General features: G+C 53.2%; 1 protein-coding gene across 3 annotated transcripts in view; it reads right to left on the bottom strand.

Annotated features, from left to right (window-relative positions):
- ADA (adenosine deaminase) overlaps positions 1-18,455 on the bottom strand; it is a 31,701-nt gene extending 13,246 nt beyond the window's left edge. For 2 of the 3 annotated variants that reach the window (XR_014698452.1, XR_014698453.1), the window contains exons 1-11: positions 18,356-18,455; positions 12,018-12,079; positions 9,838-9,960; positions 9,598-9,741; positions 8,296-8,411; positions 6,321-6,445; positions 5,616-5,687; positions 5,397-5,498; positions 4,939-5,006; positions 4,539-4,668; positions 3,186-3,378 (exon numbers count right to left, since the gene is read on the bottom strand). Coding sequence is in view for 1 of the 3 variants with exons in the window: in XM_084537728.1 (XP_084393854.1) it covers positions 3,277-3,378; positions 4,539-4,668; positions 4,939-5,006; positions 5,397-5,498; positions 5,616-5,687; positions 6,321-6,445; positions 8,296-8,411; positions 9,598-9,741; positions 9,838-9,960; positions 12,018-12,079; positions 18,356-18,391 (1,080 nt within the window). In the remaining 2 variants the exon portion in view is untranslated. Of the gene's footprint in view, positions 1-2,366; positions 3,379-4,538; positions 4,669-4,938; positions 5,007-5,396; positions 5,499-5,615; positions 5,688-6,320; positions 6,446-8,295; positions 8,412-9,597; positions 9,742-9,837; positions 9,961-12,017; positions 12,080-18,355 lie in introns of those variants that run through there. The other variant, XM_084537728.1, reaches the window with a different exon arrangement.
- Positions 18,456-18,695: the final 240 nt, after the last annotated feature.

The raw sequence follows: 18,695 nt of genomic DNA, 5'->3' as shown, positions 1-18,695 counted from the left end.
TGTATGACATGAGAGTCCCTTCTGTTTGGGCCTGTGAAACCTCCCCAAACATTTGCAGCTCCCAGTTAGAAGCACATTTAAATATGGGGATGGAGGATGCCAAAAATCTGCCCCAACTTGCCCAGGTTTGCTGCAAGGCTGCGCTTTTCCATGTTTGGTGGAAGTCAAGCAGGGTAAAGCTGGCTTAGGACTTGGCAGAGCAGCCGAGACGCCAGGAGAGGAGATGCTGGTGGGAAGAGGTTTCCTCAGCACAGCACCGAGCTACAAGGACATCCATCACTCACGTTTCACCCACTCAGGACAGATGACCCCAGCAGAGCTCTGGGAGATGACCCCAGCCCCACAGGCATCAGTCCTGCAATGGACAGGGCAAGGCAGAGCCAGCCTGAGAAAGCCTCCAGCAGTGACACGGGGACAAGCACCTCCTTGACAGCTCCGGGGAGAACTGAACGTTACAACTTTGAGATTTATCAGAGCAAACAAGGCCATAAATAAGCAGAGAAGTTGCTGCCAGACAGCAGGCGAATTGTCTGTGGGTCTCCAAGAAGCAATGGCTGTGGGACCAGGACAGAGATGGATGTTGCTCCAGCCTGCCCAGGAAATAAGGAGTTGGCAGCCAGGTAGAGGCTGCATCTGCTTCCTTGGCAGCCCTACACGAGCTGTCCCCGAGCTGCCTGAATACTATTGCAGCTCTGTTCCCAGATGGCGGCCAAGAGCCTGCTCCTTTTTCCCCTTGCTTGGGGGCAAACCAGCAGGTAGCTCCTGGTCTTGGCTGACACGCAGTTCAGTGTTTAGGCCCTATTTCCAGCTCTCGCCTCCACTGAGCAGTATTTTTGGCTCAGACACACATACGAAGCAAGCCGAAAGGCAGTGCAGAGGGACTGTGCACCACGCATGACCTCCAGCAGTTGAGAGAGGGCTAATCCTGGGTCTCCCTGGTCAGAAGATAGCTGCTGCAGTTATATTTAGGCAGATCACTAGTGATCCGCTGGCCAGCCACCCTTGGAGCACAGGCATCAGGTTCCCCCCACAAGTAAAAGAGCCGGGTCAGCTGCCATCGCTGCAGGACCAAGGGCACTGGGTGAATCCAGCGACGTCCTGACTCGCAGAGCTGCTGGGTGCACAGATGCTCTGAGCCCCTGATTTCGGCTGAAAATCCAGGCATGCGGGACCTCCGCCAGCTCCACCTGAGCGCTAAGCGATGGGAAAGTTGATCAGAAAGCACCCAAAGCACCCTGCTGCCTGAGCTGATACCACAGCCCAGCAGCCTTGCGGCCCAGACCGTACCGCTTCTGGCTCTCAGCATCAACAACGCGTGCAAAACTCAGGAAGTGGGGAAAAATATCAACTATTTGTGATACATGATAGAAAAAGCGATAAGGATGCTGCTTCTAGGGGTAAGATACGCATTTCTGTGGTTACTGAAAAGACACGAGGTTGGAACAACTTGCATCAATAAATCCAGCTTGCAAGTCTAACAAGGGAGCACGAGTACCTTCCCTCTTCTGTGCCCTACATTAAAACTTTCAAAGCTACCTGCTAGCAGCAGGAGGCAGGAATTGGGCTGCCACACCAACTGATTGACCCCTCTGCCTCCAGCAGGGGTACAATGGCTCACACTGCAGCCCATGGAACACGGCTCCTACTGGTGTCCCTTGAGCAGAAAGGCGAGAGGATTTCTGTTTTAATATAAATTTGTTATTTTATTAAATGGGATTAACAATCAACTGTCCAGAATCCAAACAAGCAGCTTCTTCAGAAACAAATTTTGGAGAAAAATTAACTCAAAAAAGCCTGGCTCCAACAGCAGCCATATTCTTAAAAGTGATGATTTATCATTTGCTTTAAAAAAAAAAAAAAAAAAAGGAAGAAATTCACTCTCTCCTATCTATCTAGGTGTATGCACCACGTATTTCAGAGACGAGTATTTTACTCAGAAGACAAATATGGAAGCCTAGAAAGAAAGGAAACATTCCCAGCACTCGGTTGCTGCTGGCTGAGGCTGAGCAGTCACTGTCCAGGACCACCACGGCCCTTCACCAAAGGCAACTTTTTGGTGTAGTATCTTTGGAGCAAGCACCTTTGTAGACACCTGGGATGCTGAGGCATGCCACACACACCACGCTCCCTCCTCATGTGCATCGAGGAGCTCTATGTCAGGAAAACTGTCACTTCTCTGGCTGCATGGCTCTATTGCATAGTAAGTAAAAATACTGTAATGCACCAAAACGGCTTAGGAATTTTGGTGAATATTTCCTTGCAAGTTCTCCACCAAACTGAAGGTCTGACTCCTAGCCGGTGTTGTGGTTAAGCGAGAAAAGCAATTCAGATGGGACCTGAGTCAATATTTGATATTGGGCCCTAGCTTATTAATCACTGAGTTTAATAGTGCCGTAAGATTATGTCACATCAGGAAAAGAGCAGAATGGTTAAAACAGGCAATCGAGCACAATTTTTCTAAGGATGCAGGAAGAGCAAAATGCAGTTTACAGCAATCGTCTAGGTTGAGTACAAAACTGGGAAAGTCCCAGAAGGCAGATTTGGGCCCAAAATGGTAAGAATCCGTTCCAACTTCCTATGCATGTGTGAGCACGCTCACGGTCAGCTGTGAGCTCAGCTGCAGCCCACGGGGTGTGCTTCTGCGGCAGCGACGTTGTAAGGCCTGATACACACATCTCCTTAGCTGAGGGAGGATGCCAAAAAAGGCCTTTTTTTATATATTAAAAAAAACAAAACACCTTCAGACCTGTGTACCAGCTTCCAGTTTGTTCTTGTCCTGGGCTTGTTAGCACAAGACTAACCACAGGTAAACACAGCTGCAGCCAAAGCTCCCTACCCGCACGGATGGGGATAAACCCTCACACCTACTCACTCCAGACCTGGCACACCTTTTTCCTAGAACGGTGGAGATTAACCCTGACAGTCAGAGCCAGAGGAGATTATTTCTGCACCACAGGCAAGGGCTAAGGCAGGTCAGCAGGACACAAGAGGTCCTTCTGCTCTCGGTTATGGTACAGAGGGACCAGCCGCGAAGGGAGGTGTTAGGGTCTGCGTGCACAGCAGCAGAGGAAGCTGGATGTCCATTTGGGAGACGGTTCATGGGGGTGGTGGGGGGGGTGTGATTGAAGCCTGATTCTGCTTAGCACTGTAAAGGTTTACACAGGATGCCAGGAATGGAGACTGACCCCAGGCACCTTCTGGCGCTCCCACAGCCCAGAGGAGAGTTGAGCACGCACGAAGAAGGGCCACGGCTCCACGCTGGCTGGCAGGGACGCATCACGATGCGTTGGGCACCATCCCGTAGGCTTCATACAGCGTATTGAGAAGTTCCTGCTTTTCTTTCTCGGGTAAGAAGCTGGACTGAGCTGCGTTGATGTTCTGGAAAGGCAGATGGGGAACAGAAGGGAGACGTTAAGGCACATCGGAGATGAAGATGTCGCTGTACACATCCAAACCTCTCTCTGACCATCAGTGAGCCAGGGAAGGTGAAGTTTCCACTCCAAGATACATTTCCACAGCCTCATTTCCCAGGGCAACCATTTTGGCCCACCACCAACAACAACCCCAAAAGGAACAGGGCAAGCACAGGGAGGGGGCCTTTCAATACTCTGGAGTTTGTAGGGTACACACTTTAGAGCTGTTCCTACACACCAGGTGTCCCTTTGTGCCAACACAGCTGGTGCAGGCAGCCTGACGCACGCTGCTGTGACAAAGCCCAGCTGCACAAGGGCATCTCCAGGGACCTTCCTTCGTTACACAGAGCCAGGACGGCTTTTGCAAGGGCAGCAAAGAACAGCAGGCAGCCAGGGACCCCAGGCTCAGAGCTGCCCTTGTTCTCCTGCACCTGGGGAGCCAGGTCTGCAGTCGGGGCTCCTTCCCTGGGGGGCTCCAGGCAGGACAGCACACCCTTCAGTGCACCCTGCATTTCCAATTCCAAGCACGTGTCTTTGCAGACATGGAGGTGGCAGTCATGAGCATGACTGAACGCTAACCTGGAAAGCTCCCTGGGTACACGGATAAGCCAAACCCCCAACAGTTATCCTGTCTCTCTGCCTCGGGTGAGTAATTCGGAAAACTAATAGATAAAGCCAGGTTTGTGGATGTATTGAAAACACACAAGTGGCTGCGCACCAAGCCAGCAGTCGCTTTGTTTTCAGTTCAGTTTACAAGCAAGCTCTTTTGTGCATGCTGAACCTTACTGACTTTCAGGCCAGGCCTTGAAATAACCTCCCTGTAATTCCAAATCCATGGAAAAAAAAAAGCAACAGGCAGCTTCCTTCCTACAGTTCAGATCTGTTTTGAAGACTTTTCTGGACCATTTCTACCCTAACCCGTTCTCCCCACAGCCCAAAGCAGCCACACGAGGGCTGCCACCCCCAGTGCCCCCCCTGCACGAAGCCATGCTCAACCCCTCCAACTCGCTGCACCCCCAGCAAGATTTTATTTCCCCTGAAAACTCTTCAGCTTATAAAGAAAACAAGCAGATGTCTCTGGGCTTCACCAGGACCCCTGCAGAGCACCAGCTGAGGCCAGCTTACCACTCTCTTGAAATCCTCCTCGGTGAAGCCCATGTAGTCCTTCGTTATGCTGTAATCTGTGTCGATGGTGGAATTGAAGATGAGGGGGTCATCGGTGTTTATCGAATAGTTAGCCCGATCCTTCCTAAATCTGTAAGGGAATATAAAAATGGTGGGTGAAGCAGTTCATGCACTTCAAAGGGTGAGATGTGGTAAAAGCAAAATCCTCCCAGCAGCAAGGAGCAGAGTGCGGGGCACCTGCTGCATGTGGGTCCGGGCACCCACCCACTCACCCACACCCCAGGGACGTACCACATTGTCCCAGGTGGTTTGCATTTCCCTCACACAGCAATAAAGCAGCTATAAGTAGCCAGGATTTGGGTTAATGACTTTGAGATTAAACGTTACGCGCGCGTCTTACTGCACGGCTGGGTGTTTCCTGAAGTCTGGCAGACATGCTCCTGTCAGATAACTGGACCAGGGGCAGACCTGGTTGGGGGAGTTAAAAGAAACATGAAAACAGCATCAGCCACACAGATCTGAACTGCAACTGTGAAGGCAGATAGCGGCGAGCAGGCAAACCAGACGGAGGTTCAGGGCTTTGTTCACAGCCTGGGGAGCTCCCACCCTCCACCCAGCCATGCTCTGGTACCGCAGCCTGCTTTGTGGGATAATTCTGCAGGCTTGAGGTCCATAAATCAGCAAATAAGCTGTCCAAAACATATCCTCAGCCAGAACAGGATCCGTTTCCTCTGCCACATACTTGCTGTGAGCCGCTGTGTGCTCTGTGCGGCCCAGAGCCCGGCCAGCAGCCAGGCACCAGCGCCGCTCCTGCCGCGGAGCTCGGGGCACCCGGCTTCCACCGCGGGGCGTCCTCACCTCAAAGTGCATCTTGGTTCTCAGCAGCTCCTTGTAGAGCTCAGGGTCCTCCAGCACGTGGTAGCCATGGCCGATACGCTCGGTCTTCAGGAGATACACCGCCTGGAGAGCACGGGGGAGCAGCTACAGCCTCCGAGCCGCAGCCCAGCTCCCTGCCCACCACCTGAACACCGAAACCCCTCGGGACTTCCCAAACCCAGTGCCCCGAGCTCCTCATACCTCTTTGATCATGGCAGGCGGCCCAGCCTCCCCGGCGTGGACAGTGCGATGAATGCCGCATCGTTCGGCCTCCTGAAAGGCGAGGGAGGAAACGCTTCGGTGTGAGGGCAAGGTGAGAAAAGCTCCGGCACAGCCAGCAGGCTCGGCTCCCGGAGCTCCCAGCCCACGAGGGGTCAGGACAGTAAGGCCAGCAGCAGCACTCAAAAAGCTGGGTCACCTCCCACACGAAGCTCCCAGCCTTTCTCCGAGGTTTTTTAATAAGCACTGGGCTGTCCCCTCCCCGGGGGCAGCAAGCCCGGGGCGCTCCTTCCTCCACCCACTGGCCTCTGCCCATGGACTCACTGCAACTCCCATCTGTGGGGCTTCTTCCTACTCCAGCAGCAGCCACGTGGGGGGATTTAAAGCTGCTGGGGCAGGGGGAGGTGATGCTCGGCAGCCTTGGGGCTTTTTGGCTTGATGTGCCTGGCACCGCACACTGAGCTCCAGCTCTCAGGATGTGGTTAGGCAGCGATGTCTGCCTTTAATCACTGAGATATAAGATGGGAGTAGCTTTGCTATTTAACAAAATATTTTTAATTGCTAAAATCAATTTTTAAGCTCTCCCAGCTGCTTTGTGGTCTGGATACAGTGCTGCATGTCGCCTAGCCAGGAATAACTCAGTGTGTGCTTTCTTATCGCTTCTATTAAGAAGCTTATCCGACAAACCTCGTAAGCCTCCTTATGGCCAGAGGTATCCTCCACCTTCAGCGACTCGTCCCCGGCCAGGTCTATGGCCACCACAGAGTTGTTTCGATACTTCTTGCAGAGCTCCACCACCTCCGGAGACCAGCCTGGAAGAGACATCAGCAGGATTCAGGATAAAGCTTTTGTATAGTCACACTTTGAGATTTTTTTTCTAAATACAGAAAAAAAACGTGCTTTCACGGTGTGGTGTCATGGAATAGTTGGGGAACCTCCAGAGGCTCCCTGCGCAGCAGTCACCCTGCCCTGCTGCACAGCATCCTCCGCTCCCCCGGACAGGATGAGGGATGCTACTTCTGGCGAAAAGGAGCTGCACAACCTCCTGAAAGGCTGACCTTTAACACACGGTTTTATCTTTTTGGCATCAGTGGGAGAGAGTAACAAATGGCCAACAACCACCCAGGAGTTATCTCTGATCAGGATGCAGTATAATCTCTGACAAAGCAAACCCATCTATTAGCTGATACTTCACCTAGCCTTAGCAAGAAGGCCAAGAAACAGAGATAAACTGCAGAGTTAATAATTAACCAGCACCTGCTGTGCACATACAGTCCTGAAGGCATACGAACACACAAGAAAATGGGTGCAACCACAACTTCTTTTATCACCAGTTTCGAACTCGCCAGGTCAGAGCCATTATTTCATTGATAACTGCGACGTAGCTAGCTCTTGCTGGTATTTCTGCCTCTCCCTCAACACTTCCCAAGTTTTGGGGTGGCTTCCCAGGACGAGTTTGTGCCCAGAGCCACCTCTTCAGGTAGCACATGCACAAAAACGCAGACTCAGCTGTTTGCAGGAGGAACTCAGCCACTGTGCAAGCGCACACTGCACGTGCTGCTGGCTGCCCCCACAGACATGTGGGACAGGGTCACAGCTTCCAGTTTCTACAAAGAAATAAGTTTTCTTCCTAGAAACCAGAAAAACCCAAGGGTCAGGGTTTCAGATTATTGTTTGGCCTTTTTTTTTTTCCCCCCTATCTCTACCTGGACACCCTCAAATCTTCCAGTTTCCAGGAATATATTTTCTTTGTATTTCTAGGAACAAATTAGCTGTGTGTTTGTTACAAAAACTTTTTGCCCTATTAAACGTGCCTAAAATTTGTCAGGATCTGAAGGCATTTGTAGCAAAGTTTCAGTGTAAGACAACGGTGTAATGCAACTCATTCTGTCCATACTTTTCCTTAGGTGCAAACGTTCACAAAGCTCAGCAGCTCAACAAAATGCTGAGAATTATTTTTTTTTTCTATTCTGTGTCATAGCACCTGACACAGAATGACACGGAAGAATTTCAGAGCTGCTGGTTTTAGGAATAACACTTTATATTTGTGATTTAAACATGTTTTGCTTGTTTTTCCAGCTTAAACCAACAGTGAGTTAGCAGCCAGCAGATTCTCTGGCTAACCCACACTGGAGCTAACTAAGGCACGTGCTGCTGCAGCGGCATGATGGTGAGCTGGAAGGTTTAATTTCTGCCTCCAGAGCTGTGGGACATCAGCCTGGCCCTCCTCTGGGACCATTTCTTCCAGAGCCATGGGATGGTCATGGCAGATGTGACCGCTGGCTTTGGCAGCAGTTTCAGCCAGCCCAAGGAGAGCTCCGAGCCCTGGGCAGGGAGCAAGGCAGGAGCAGAAATCCCAGCTCCAGCAGGAGAGGCAAAAAGGAGCTCTGTGTCCCTTTAGCAAGGCCTCCAGCTAGCTCTCCTGACGCTGGCTGCGCCTACAGCCCTGCTTTCACTTCACAAAAGGTAAGGGAGCAGAGGACCCTGATCCAGAAAGAGCAGCCCGTTCTCAGCACCATGTGGTCCCACGTCACACACAGGGCCACGGGGCCGGTGCTTTCCCCACATTTCCGCAGGGACCTGACCTGAACCCAGGGGACATCCCCCCCCGCCGCGCGTCAGGGAAGGGGAGCAGAGCAGCAGGGGAGCTGCAATACATTACTTGGCATATGGCGCATGCAGCATAGAATAGACCTGGCTTTGATGTGGAAATCCCTTTCTCCATCCTGCAGTCCCTGATTTACGAGGTGAACAACTTCATCCGGAGTGAGGTCTCCCCTGCGGGGCAGAAGAGGTGGTGGTGAGAGGCTGGGCACCGCCTGGGCGGGCGGGCAGGAGCTGCGGGGACCAGTCAGAGACCCCACAAAGCCCAGGTCCCGCTGGTGGTAGCATCTCCTGGAACCCAATAGAACCACCCCAAGCAAACAAGCACCTTTTGCACCCACGCCATGTGGACACGTTCAGGAAGATTTAGAAAAGCCTCAGGGAATTAGGTGCCACTGCTGCTTGGGCACTTCTGCAGCAGTAGGTGCCCAGGGAGCTCTGCGTCCAAAGGGCTCCCCCCATGTGGCTGCCCTGCAGAGCGCCTGGGCCAAGTTTTGGCCAGCGAGCCCTGCAGGGGCAAGTTGAGGCTTTGGTCAGCGTCTGTCCAAGTGAACGCCCCGAGGAGCTGAGCCCAAGAGCCTCTCGTTTGCCAGGAGAGCTCATTAGGCTGCACAGCTCCCTGCGGCGTGGCGAGCACAACACACCCAAAGCCACCACGACACGTCCTGCAAGGCGCCGCCAAGCCCAACACTGATTCAATGAGCACCAGGCAGCAGCGCGGGGGTGACATTTAAACAAGGGAGCAGATTGCCAGCCCCTTGCAACACTGCCCGCTGGCTCAAACTTCTGCTTTGCAGGCAGGCAATCCCGCTCCGAGCCCGGCTTTCCCTCGCAAGGGGAATGGCTTCAGCCAACAGCTCAAGCGCAGCTGCCTCGCACATGCTGAATTAAGTGCCTGCGACAAGGCACATCAAAACACGACAGCACGCAGAGGTATTACAAGAGGAAAAACGCTACGGACAGGGCAGGGAGAGAAAAGTGCCAGAGCTGGCTGCACCGGCAGAGCGAGCAGCCCTGGGTACCCAGAGGTGCCGGCTCACCCACACGGGTCCCAGCTCCTGGGTGCTAGCTGAGGAGCTCAGGCCGGAGCACGTACAGGTATGGGGCAATTAAGTTAAAGGCCGTGACGAAACCTTACTAATTAACGCGCTGTGGCAAGTTGTGAGAGGGGAAAAAAAATTATTAGTCTTTACATCTGACTGCGTTGTGACACCTTCCCTGCAGCTTTTCAGAAGAAAGGATGATGGGGTAGCCAAGCGGAGCCGAGCCCATCCATCGGCACGGCCCTGCCCTGCTGCCCCTCTGGGATGGGGTGGGATGGGGTGGAGGGATGGAGGGGGTACTCGGGGGGGTCACTCACTCAGCTTGTCCCCAGGGGATGGGGCTGACGGAGCAGTTGGCCAGGAGGTGAGGGCTGTAGCGGATCTCCACGTAGGCGACACCTTCCTTCGCTTTTGTCTCCACCAGCTCGTATGCGATCCTCCGCACCGCCTCGCGGTCCCCCCTGCAGGGACAGCGATGGGACCCGTCACCCACCGGCACCAGGAGGGGACCCGCAGGGACGCCACCAAGCGCGGACAAGCAGGCAGCGGGCACTTACGCGATGGCGGGCATGTAGTAATTAAATTTCTCTAGAAACTCAGGAAGTGACAGCGGCGTATTGTAGCTGATGTGCTTCAAGAGCTCATCCACAGTGTCACCGGGGAGAGGAATCCCTCTTTTCCTGGAAAACAAGTCATGATTTACCGACGGGGAAGGCTATCGTGTTTTGAAGAGGTCTCTAAGCGCGGCCTTAGCTGGCAGCATCGGCCTCTGTTTCTTCACAGAAAAGATATGGCACAAGCTGTCCTTCCAAAAGCTCCTCGCAGACGTGGCCCTGGATCTCCGCAGGGAGCACAACGATCCAAGACACCAAACAAACACGAGCACATCGAGATGGAAGCCCAGGGTGACCCAGCGGGAGCGGGGCCAGAGGCCACATTTCAGGCTTAAGATGGAGCTCCTCGGAAGGGGCTCTGCGTTATTTCTTGGCATCTCCCCCTCCTAGAATTGCCAACATTCCTTAGAAAAGTTAATTTCTACTTATGGAGGCTCAAGGGCCTGAGAAACAACAGGGAGGTGCGTGGGCTCGGGACCACCCGGCTTTGCTGCGGGGGAGCCTGGCCCCAGCAGCAGCTCCCACCAGGGGGCTGTGGGTGCTGAAGCCCACCCAAGCTCTTCACCATCCCCACACCACGTCACCTGCCCGCGGACGCCAGCCTAAAATTGGGAATAACAACGAGACATTTGGTTCTAATCCCCCTTCCTTCCTTCCCGGTGCTGCCGCGATGAGTTACGGCCGGCTGATGGATGTCCCCCTGCTGACGGAGACCAAACCCCAGCCACAAGTCCAGCAACCTGCTGCCAGCAGCTGTCCCGAGAAGCGATCCGCAGGAAAGCAGCCCAAACGCCGCTGATCCTGGGCTGAGTGAGTGCTGCTCGTTTCCCCATTCGGGCAGAAAGGAAAGCAGCCCCGGGCGCAGCGTTCAAAGGCAATCTGTCGGGATTAAGTTGCTGGCGCTCAGCGGGGGCTGCTCACTGCTGCCAAGGCATCAGCTTTCCCCCCCGCCTTGCCCTTTCCACGGCAGTGACACATTGCCGTGTGCCCCGGGAGCTCTCAGCTCTTCCTCTGCCGAGGGAGACACTAAACACGGAGCCCCGCAGCCAAGCTGCTCTCCTGCCCCCCTCCACACACCCCCAAAGAATCACCAGCGGTGATGGTGCTTTGGGACGACCCCCAGCACGAGGATGCTGGGGCTGGCTCTCTGTCAGAGCAGGGCGGTGGATGTGGCCACCATGGTTTTGGAGCTGCTGTGGAGCCCAAACCCCCAAGAACTGCAGAGTTCAGGGCTGCCCCTGGGAGTTCGTGCATCCCAGCAGCTTTGTGCTACCTGTACGTGTCCAGCCACCACCTGGTAAATTGATTCCCAGCTCTTTGCCTTTAAAAACAGACCACAAACAGCTTTGTGTGTCCAGGGTGAGGTTGCAAGGCAGTGTCCTGCACTGCCCCTTTGCTTTGGGGTTTGTGTACACACTTGTTTTAGAGCCTGCAAATAGCACAGCCTTGCTCCACCCCAGCTGGGCACTGAGGGCTGGCAGCGCTGGGCTGCTTAAAAATAGGAGGGAGCTCAGCATGCTCCTGGGGAACCAACGTTCCTGCCCTAAGCAAGTGAGGAGCAGGGGATCCTCAGCCAGGTGCTGTCTCCTGGGCCTCCGGGCCCCTGCTGCCCTGCCAGGCACTGCACCAGCAGCAGGGACCCCATTTGTTTGCTCACAGGGACTTTCATCCCCACACCGCAGCCCTGCAGCAGCAACCTGACCCAACAGTGAGCAAGGGTCTTCAACCTGGCCTCTGTATTCGACTGATGAATCTGTGGCCATTCCCCATAGAAAAAGCAGCTTTAGAAAGAATAGCTCCCCCAGGATCACTTTGCCCAGGACCCACTAGGCTCACAGGATGCCAAAACCACTGCCCACCCTCCCCAGATTGACTTCTTCCCTGAATTACCAGAGCTGTGCTTAACAGCTGTTTTCTGCAGTCTCTAGGCTTGACGCATCCTTGATCGGCACGTATCTGCTTTTTCAGTACCTTTGCTTTTTCAGAAATCTCACTGGAGGAAATCCTAAGTTTATTCTGCCTCCAGCTACGGAGCCGGGTCCTCACCCTGGTTACTCAGCCAAAGCTAACCAGCTACCCACAGCTAACCCATTACTCACAGCTTTCTTCCCCCAGATACTCACTTGCCAAAGTATAGGATTGTTTCTGGTCTAATGGCTCCATCCAGGTGGATGTGAAGTTCTACCTGCAGTAAAATAAAGAGAAATCAGTGTTGTACTCCTAGAGCTGCAGCAGAAGCTTACAGGTAGGTGGGTGGTGCTAACGCAGGCATAAATGCAGCTAACACAGGGCAAAGTCATGAAAAGGAAGTGCAAAACCATTTAAAAATGATTATTTTTGAATATCTAAGTATCGTCCAATTATTTTCTTATTCCTACTGCAGGTCACAGATTTAAGAGATCTTTCAAATTTCTTGTGTCTTCAGTAATCTGCACACTGCTTCGGGAACTGCCCTACCCATACTTAGCTTGCATAGCTTGGAGTTTGGGAAGATCTGAAAACAACAACAGCAATACCGACCCTCAAACAAGCATCAATTAACTTGATAGGAGCGTCATTACACAAGAAGTCAGGCTTCACTTCCACGAATCTGCTCTGGGTTTATTGGTAATTACCAGGCATTATCACAGCCTGCAGGATTTCTAACGCTACACAGAGTCCCAAGATACAAGGTGCTGTAAGCAAAAGGACAAGAGCTGTCCCATAGTGCTCACAAGCTTCTTTCAAAATAAAATGGTTAAGTTAAAACGGGACAGTAAATGAATTCAATCCTGTTTCCTTATTATTGCTTACACAATGCATTTTGGAAGAGGCACCATAGAAAAGAGCCAGCTTTCTCCATTAGTCAGCTGTGACTTCGGAGGGACATGACAAATACATGACAAATGTAATTTGGAAGTTGAGCTGGGAAGGAAAATCTTAGCTGTAAAATGTTACAGCTAGATCTTATTTCCAGAACTGTCTGCTTTTAAGCAACAGAATAGCCTACCATACATACATGTATATTATATACATTAAAGGAAGGACAATGAAGCACAAAGCAGTTACTGGGAAGGAATGGCTGCAGGACCAGCTTTGCTCATTCCAGGTCTTTCAGATGTCAGTGAATTCAGGCATCTGAGTACTAAGCTACCCAGAGAGAGACTGCCACACTGTACAAGATACAACTGGGGCCATTACCACCTAGGAAATAGGTTTGTAAGAGGTGACTCAGGGACATTTTCTCTAGTCCCGTAACGCCCCGTACAAGCCAGGCGTGCTTTGTGCCCAGCTCATGGTTGGGGTTCTCAGCAACCAGGACTGCTACAGAAGTCCATGGCTGCTGGGGTGCAGCAGCACTCAGGTTTGGAAGATGTGTGGGATGGTCATAAAGCTACTGCTGAGATAGTGCCTGCAACAGTGCAGCAAATGCTGAGATGCAAAGTGTGGGTACCAGGCTTGGGGCAGTGCGAGCCACCAACCCTGTGCTGCTGCAGCCAGCCAGCCCAGGGGCCAGGAATATGCCCACAGACACGGCAGGCTGTAAAAGGATATTGCTGTCACTTCTCCTACCCTTAGGACACGATCTGAACCTACAGAGATGAAGATTTTTAAAGGGCAAAGCTTGATCTTTCCCCCTGCCCGGAGTTGTGCAATTCTGCTTACGAGGACTAAATGTCCTGAGAAGCAGCAGATAAAGTAACAGGCTGTGGACACGATCCGCGCTGCCAGATGTGGACGCCTGGCACGTTTTCCACTCTTGAGCTCCGATTCCAATTTCTAAACCACGCGAGCTCCATTCCTTGAGGTTTTCAACAGCCCTTGTGACCTTCTGGTGCAGTTACAGGCTTGAGACGCACTCGCACTGATAGGAAAACCCAGCGAGCCAAACCCAGTGGGGTCTGCATACCCCAAACATCTCTCGAACGATCCCTACAAGAACATCCCAACGTGACACTTCCAACAATGGGACAACAAATTAAGTGGTGTCCTTCACCACGCGAGCCACCTCCTGCTGCAGGTGAAATGCTTGCAAAGCAGCAAGGCTGCTCTCTAACACCAGCAGGCTCATCCTCTACGAACTTGCATTTCTTGGGGTCTGGAGGTACCCAAGCAAACTGCTAAGAGCCTTGGACTCAAGCCAAAACTTTGTGGGGTTGATCCCAGGGGTCATTTCCTGCAGCTGGCAGCTAACCTGGGCTATTTAGATTCTTGGGACATTTAGGCAAAGAATTAAAAGCAAGCCCATGAGGGTGAACATGAGGCTCAGCTCCCCAGCCGTCTCCTGCGCGAGCTCTGCCAGCCCTGGGTCCGCAGGAGGCTGCAGAGCTCCACTGCAGCTCCCAGCTCCCTTCTTCTGTGTTTGCTCTGGGCAAACAAAGCTTAAGACTTTTGCAGATGGAAGTGGGCGACACGACCTTGCTTTAAGCCCAGTGCCCAGATAAAGATGAAACAGTTTTCACTGAGCTGTGGCTCCAGGAGATGCAGCCTGAGCAGAGGCCAGGCAGAGCTGGCAGACCCAAACACGCGGATCTCACCCCGAGCCCTCCGATTGATCTGAGGCATGTGCATTAATGGGGATCTCCACACTAGGTCCAGGACCCAAGCAAGTCAATAAAATCCCCCAGTTTTGCTAGAGAGAGGTCCAAAGCCCAAGTGATGAGTTCAAAGGACACGAAATGCCCAAACGTATGTGCTCTGAACACACAGGACTCCTAGTAAGGCTGTGAGAGCAAACAGTGCTTGCTGTTTCTATGCAAAAATAAGCAGTTTTAGATCAGGCCCAGTGCCTGGCACACTAGGGCAGTTATCAGCAAGATGTTGTGGCTTTAAGCAAAACAAAGTGAAGCTTTAAGGGTTCTGGCTTGACCTCTCTCTTCTGAAAACATTGTCATGTTTTATTTCCAGCCTAATAACCTTCAAAATAAACTCAAACCCAGAATACAGTACTGCAAACAAACACGTTCCAAGTCGGATTATTTTCAATGTAGTAAAATGAGGAGGAAAAAAAATAAGTAAACATTCAAAGCATTTCCAACTACAGCCAACCCAGCAGTTCTCTCTTACTCTATGGTTTGCTCAGCGGACCGCGACAGAGCAGTTCGCTGCTCAGCCTGCCTATGTAGTGAGCAAAACACCATCCAGCCCGGGGCACTTGAGGGGTTTGTGTACCAGGTGTTTGTTCTTTTACTTTAATTTTGTTTTGATACAATGACCACAGTCAGCTGGTTGGGGCACAAGCTGAAGAGCCCTAAAGCCGGGGTAAAACCTTCGCCTTTTTATTTTGACCGTTTCTAGCAGATGTTAATTGATAAGCCAGGCAGCTCCTGAGGTTTCATCACTTTAAAATCCTAGCAAGTGACTTTGGTAAGGATTATTTATCAGCACATTAAGAGGTGATAATCTGAGGTTTGCTTTATTGATTTCAATAACGGAGTGATTACAGCTCTAACTGGTCAAGATGCAAGGGAGAACAACAGTAATCAAAATTCCACAAGAGATAAGATGAATGCTAACCCCTGCAAAAAGAATGAACTGTGTTCCTGAAATATAGATTTTTTTCCCCCAAATATAGATTATTTTTTTTTCCTGGGAGATACACTCCCAGGAGCTAAGCTGTGAACTTCATAACCTTGCCATAAACCCCTATTTTGGAAGCAACAGGTGAAGCTGGACCAGGAGGGATGTAAAGGCAGCAGAGACACGGTATTCCCAAGCCCAATGAAACCCCTAAATGCCTACTGGTGGACAAACCTGGGGGTTTGAGTCTTTAAAAGAGAAAGGGGTTGGACTGCAAGACCCAGGCGACCTGCTGCTCCATGCAAGAGGTGTTTGTGCTTTCTAGGGAAGCATTCACACAATGTGTTGTGGCTTTGGTGGCTGGCCAGGAGGATGCTGAGTGGTGTTTGGTGCCTCCCCTCGTGGCATGAGCCACTCAGTCTCCCTGCATGGAGCTCCTGGTGCTGCTGAGCCACGGGATGCTGATAAGAGAAGGGGGCTCTGAGTCACCTCCCAGGGACAGCAGTGCCCTGTCCCTGCCTGAGCCATGTGGGGCTGGAAGGAGGCAAGCCGTCAGAGCAATAAAACCAAAGTCCTTGCCCTTCGAGCGGCACCAACCAGCCTCAATTAATGCCATCAGTGATGGGGTTATCAGGGAATGTGCCTGCGCTGCGTACCGGAGCACGAGCATGCACAGCACTGCTCAAAGCACAGCAGAGCCCAATGCAGCCGGGGGTCTCCAGGATGCTGCCAGCACCGCAGCTCAGCCCCTACTGAGCTGGCTGTGCTGAAATAAATGTCATCCTCCTTGGGGCAACCAGCTGAGACCTTGTGCACTTGCACAAAGCAGTGTGAAGGCAAGGGGTGCCCAGCCAGGGAGTGCTGGAAGACCGATCCTATCTCCCTGCAATTACCAGCAAGTTATTATTATTATTTTAAGCTTTGCACCCAAGGCAAAATACCTGCACTATCTGCTCAGCACAGCCAGGCTGCTCTGTCTTATGCAGCTGGAGGACAGGACCCTATGGCAGAGCTGGCACCTTAAGTGACTCCTGGGTCAGGTCACCTGGGGCTCTGCTGGCCATTGATGGGGACACCGACAGCTACAGCAAGAGGCTTTTAGGGCTGGGATTTCAGCTGTGTCAGGCTCCCCGTTTTGGTGGCAAGCCACAGGAAAAGCCCCCAGGTGACCCACAGAAGTGGTGCAGGGTGACCTGCAGGATGAGCACCACGTGTCCCCGGCCCCCTGCGCGGACACGGGCTCTGCTTGGGGTTCAGAGAGCCCAGCCTCAGAGGAAAGAGGCTGATGGTTGGTGTCCTCAGTCTCTTCTGCTTTTTTATGGCCTACGATAAGCAGGGGTCAAAGTCACCCCACAGCAGCCCCAGCAGCTCCCTGCCTGCCTGCCGCAGCGGCTGGGAGTCAGTGCGTTCCCAAAAAGCAGGCGGCAGCCCCGGCCCCTCGCCTGGCTACCAGAAACGTCCCTAATGCACAAAACTGGCTGTTCCCAATGGCAGGGGGTCCCGGGGGATGAATAGGGGTGATCAGGGCTCATTAACTGACTTCAGATCTCGTTTTTTCTTCCCAGTCCTGACTTAGCAGGTTCGCAGGGCTGAAAGGGACTGCCTGACTCATGAAATCCGGGCTCGTAACCGTCGATAAGCAGACAGCACAAGTTTGACCTTAGCGCACAAACATGGTGTGGTTTCCCCAGGTCTCTCTCTTCTGCATCCTACTGCCCCACACAGAAAAATCAGGAAGAAACATGACTGAAAGAAGAACTTAACTTGCTTCTTTTGGACCAAAATGTAAAACCGCTGGGGTAAACCAACAGCTTTTGTTCTCAGCGGAGCTGATGAAACGCCAACGTCTCCTAAAACTGAAGCAGCCTGAGAAGAGCTTTAACCACTCACAGATATCAGTGCCCCCTGGATTTCGGTATCAAGGTTTGCCTGCTGGTGGATGGGTCTCCTCCCCTGGGAGGGAAACCTCAGGCAGCAACCGACTGCGGCGTGTGTCGGACGTGTGCACAGAGGCTTTTCCAAGTACACCGTGCTGCTCTGGTGCAAGCTCAAACAGAGTGATAAACGATTTAGGGGTGGTGGGGGATGCAAACAGTAGGAAAAAAAATAATTAAAACAAACAAACAAACACACACACACTCAAAACCACGCTCTGAGGTTTTCAAAGGCAGTCTTCTTCCCCAGGAAACCACACATGCTTGCTGCCTCTCACGTTCTCCCAGAGCTGCTGGGAGACCCCACGCTGCTTTCTGTCTCCTCTGCCCCTGCCCACAACCACGGAGCCCAAAGACACCCAAAGAAGAAAACCCTTCCCCATGTGCCAGCTTACCCGAGACCTCAACCCAAGAGCAGAGGTTTCCCATGGAAAAGGCAGTGCTCTGCCACCAGATGGGTGGCTCTTGCTGAACACACCTGCTTCATCTTCTCTCACCTCTCTTATAACCCGATTAAGAAACACGTTACTGGATGATCCTATCTGGGGGATATTTATACAGCAAATAGTGAGACTGGAACAGCGGAGCACCCTCAGATAGCAACCACCGGGGTGGTATCTTAAGAATAACAGAACTGAGCGCTTAAGAGATTGAAAGAGAAAGAAGAAGAAAACAAAACAAAACAAAAAAGCGGTGGGGCTGCCGGACCCCTCAGCGACTTGCCACTCCCTAGACCATGCCCAGCGGGGATCCCAGCGCCTCGCCTGCCCCGGGACGCACAGACCCCGGCCGGCACAGGCGGGTGGCACGGCACGGCACGGCACGGCGCTCGCCCCGGCTCCCAGCGCGGTGCACAGTGCAAGGACCTGGGGCACGGGGCACAGACCCGGGCACGGAGCCGGTGCACAGCCCCGGAGCACGGCGCCCAGCCGGCTCCCAGCCGTGTGCCCGGTCCCGGTGCGCGGTGCACGGCTCCGGAGCAGGGCGCGCAGCCGGCTCCCAGCCCGACAGCACCGCAGCCGCCTCACCTTGGGCCCGTCGAAGACCCGCAGCCCCTGCTCCATGCTGCCTCCACCGCCTCCTCAGCCTCCTCAGCCTCCGCTGCCTCCCCCGGCCGTGCCCCGCCCCGCTCCGCCCCGCGCAGCGCCGAGCACCGGGGGGAGAAACCCGGGGGGGCCCCGGGGACTCCCCGCCCCGCTGCGCCCCGGCCCCGCGCCCCCCGGGCGGGGCTGCACCGGGGGCAGAAGGCGAGAGCACGCAGCCTGCCCTGGCTGCGGTGCTCAGCCGGTGCGGGGATGCGGGTTTGTGGGGGTTTAGCCCCAAAAGAACTGCCTTGTTCTTCGGTTTTAAAGTGCTCAGCCCTCACTC

Source organism: Aythya ferina (assembly GCF_964211825.1).
Source record: "Aythya ferina genome assembly, chromosome: 16".
Lineage (NCBI taxonomy): Eukaryota > Metazoa > Chordata > Aves > Anseriformes > Anatidae > Aythya > Aythya ferina.
This window is presented reverse-complemented; position numbering and strand designations above follow the sequence as displayed.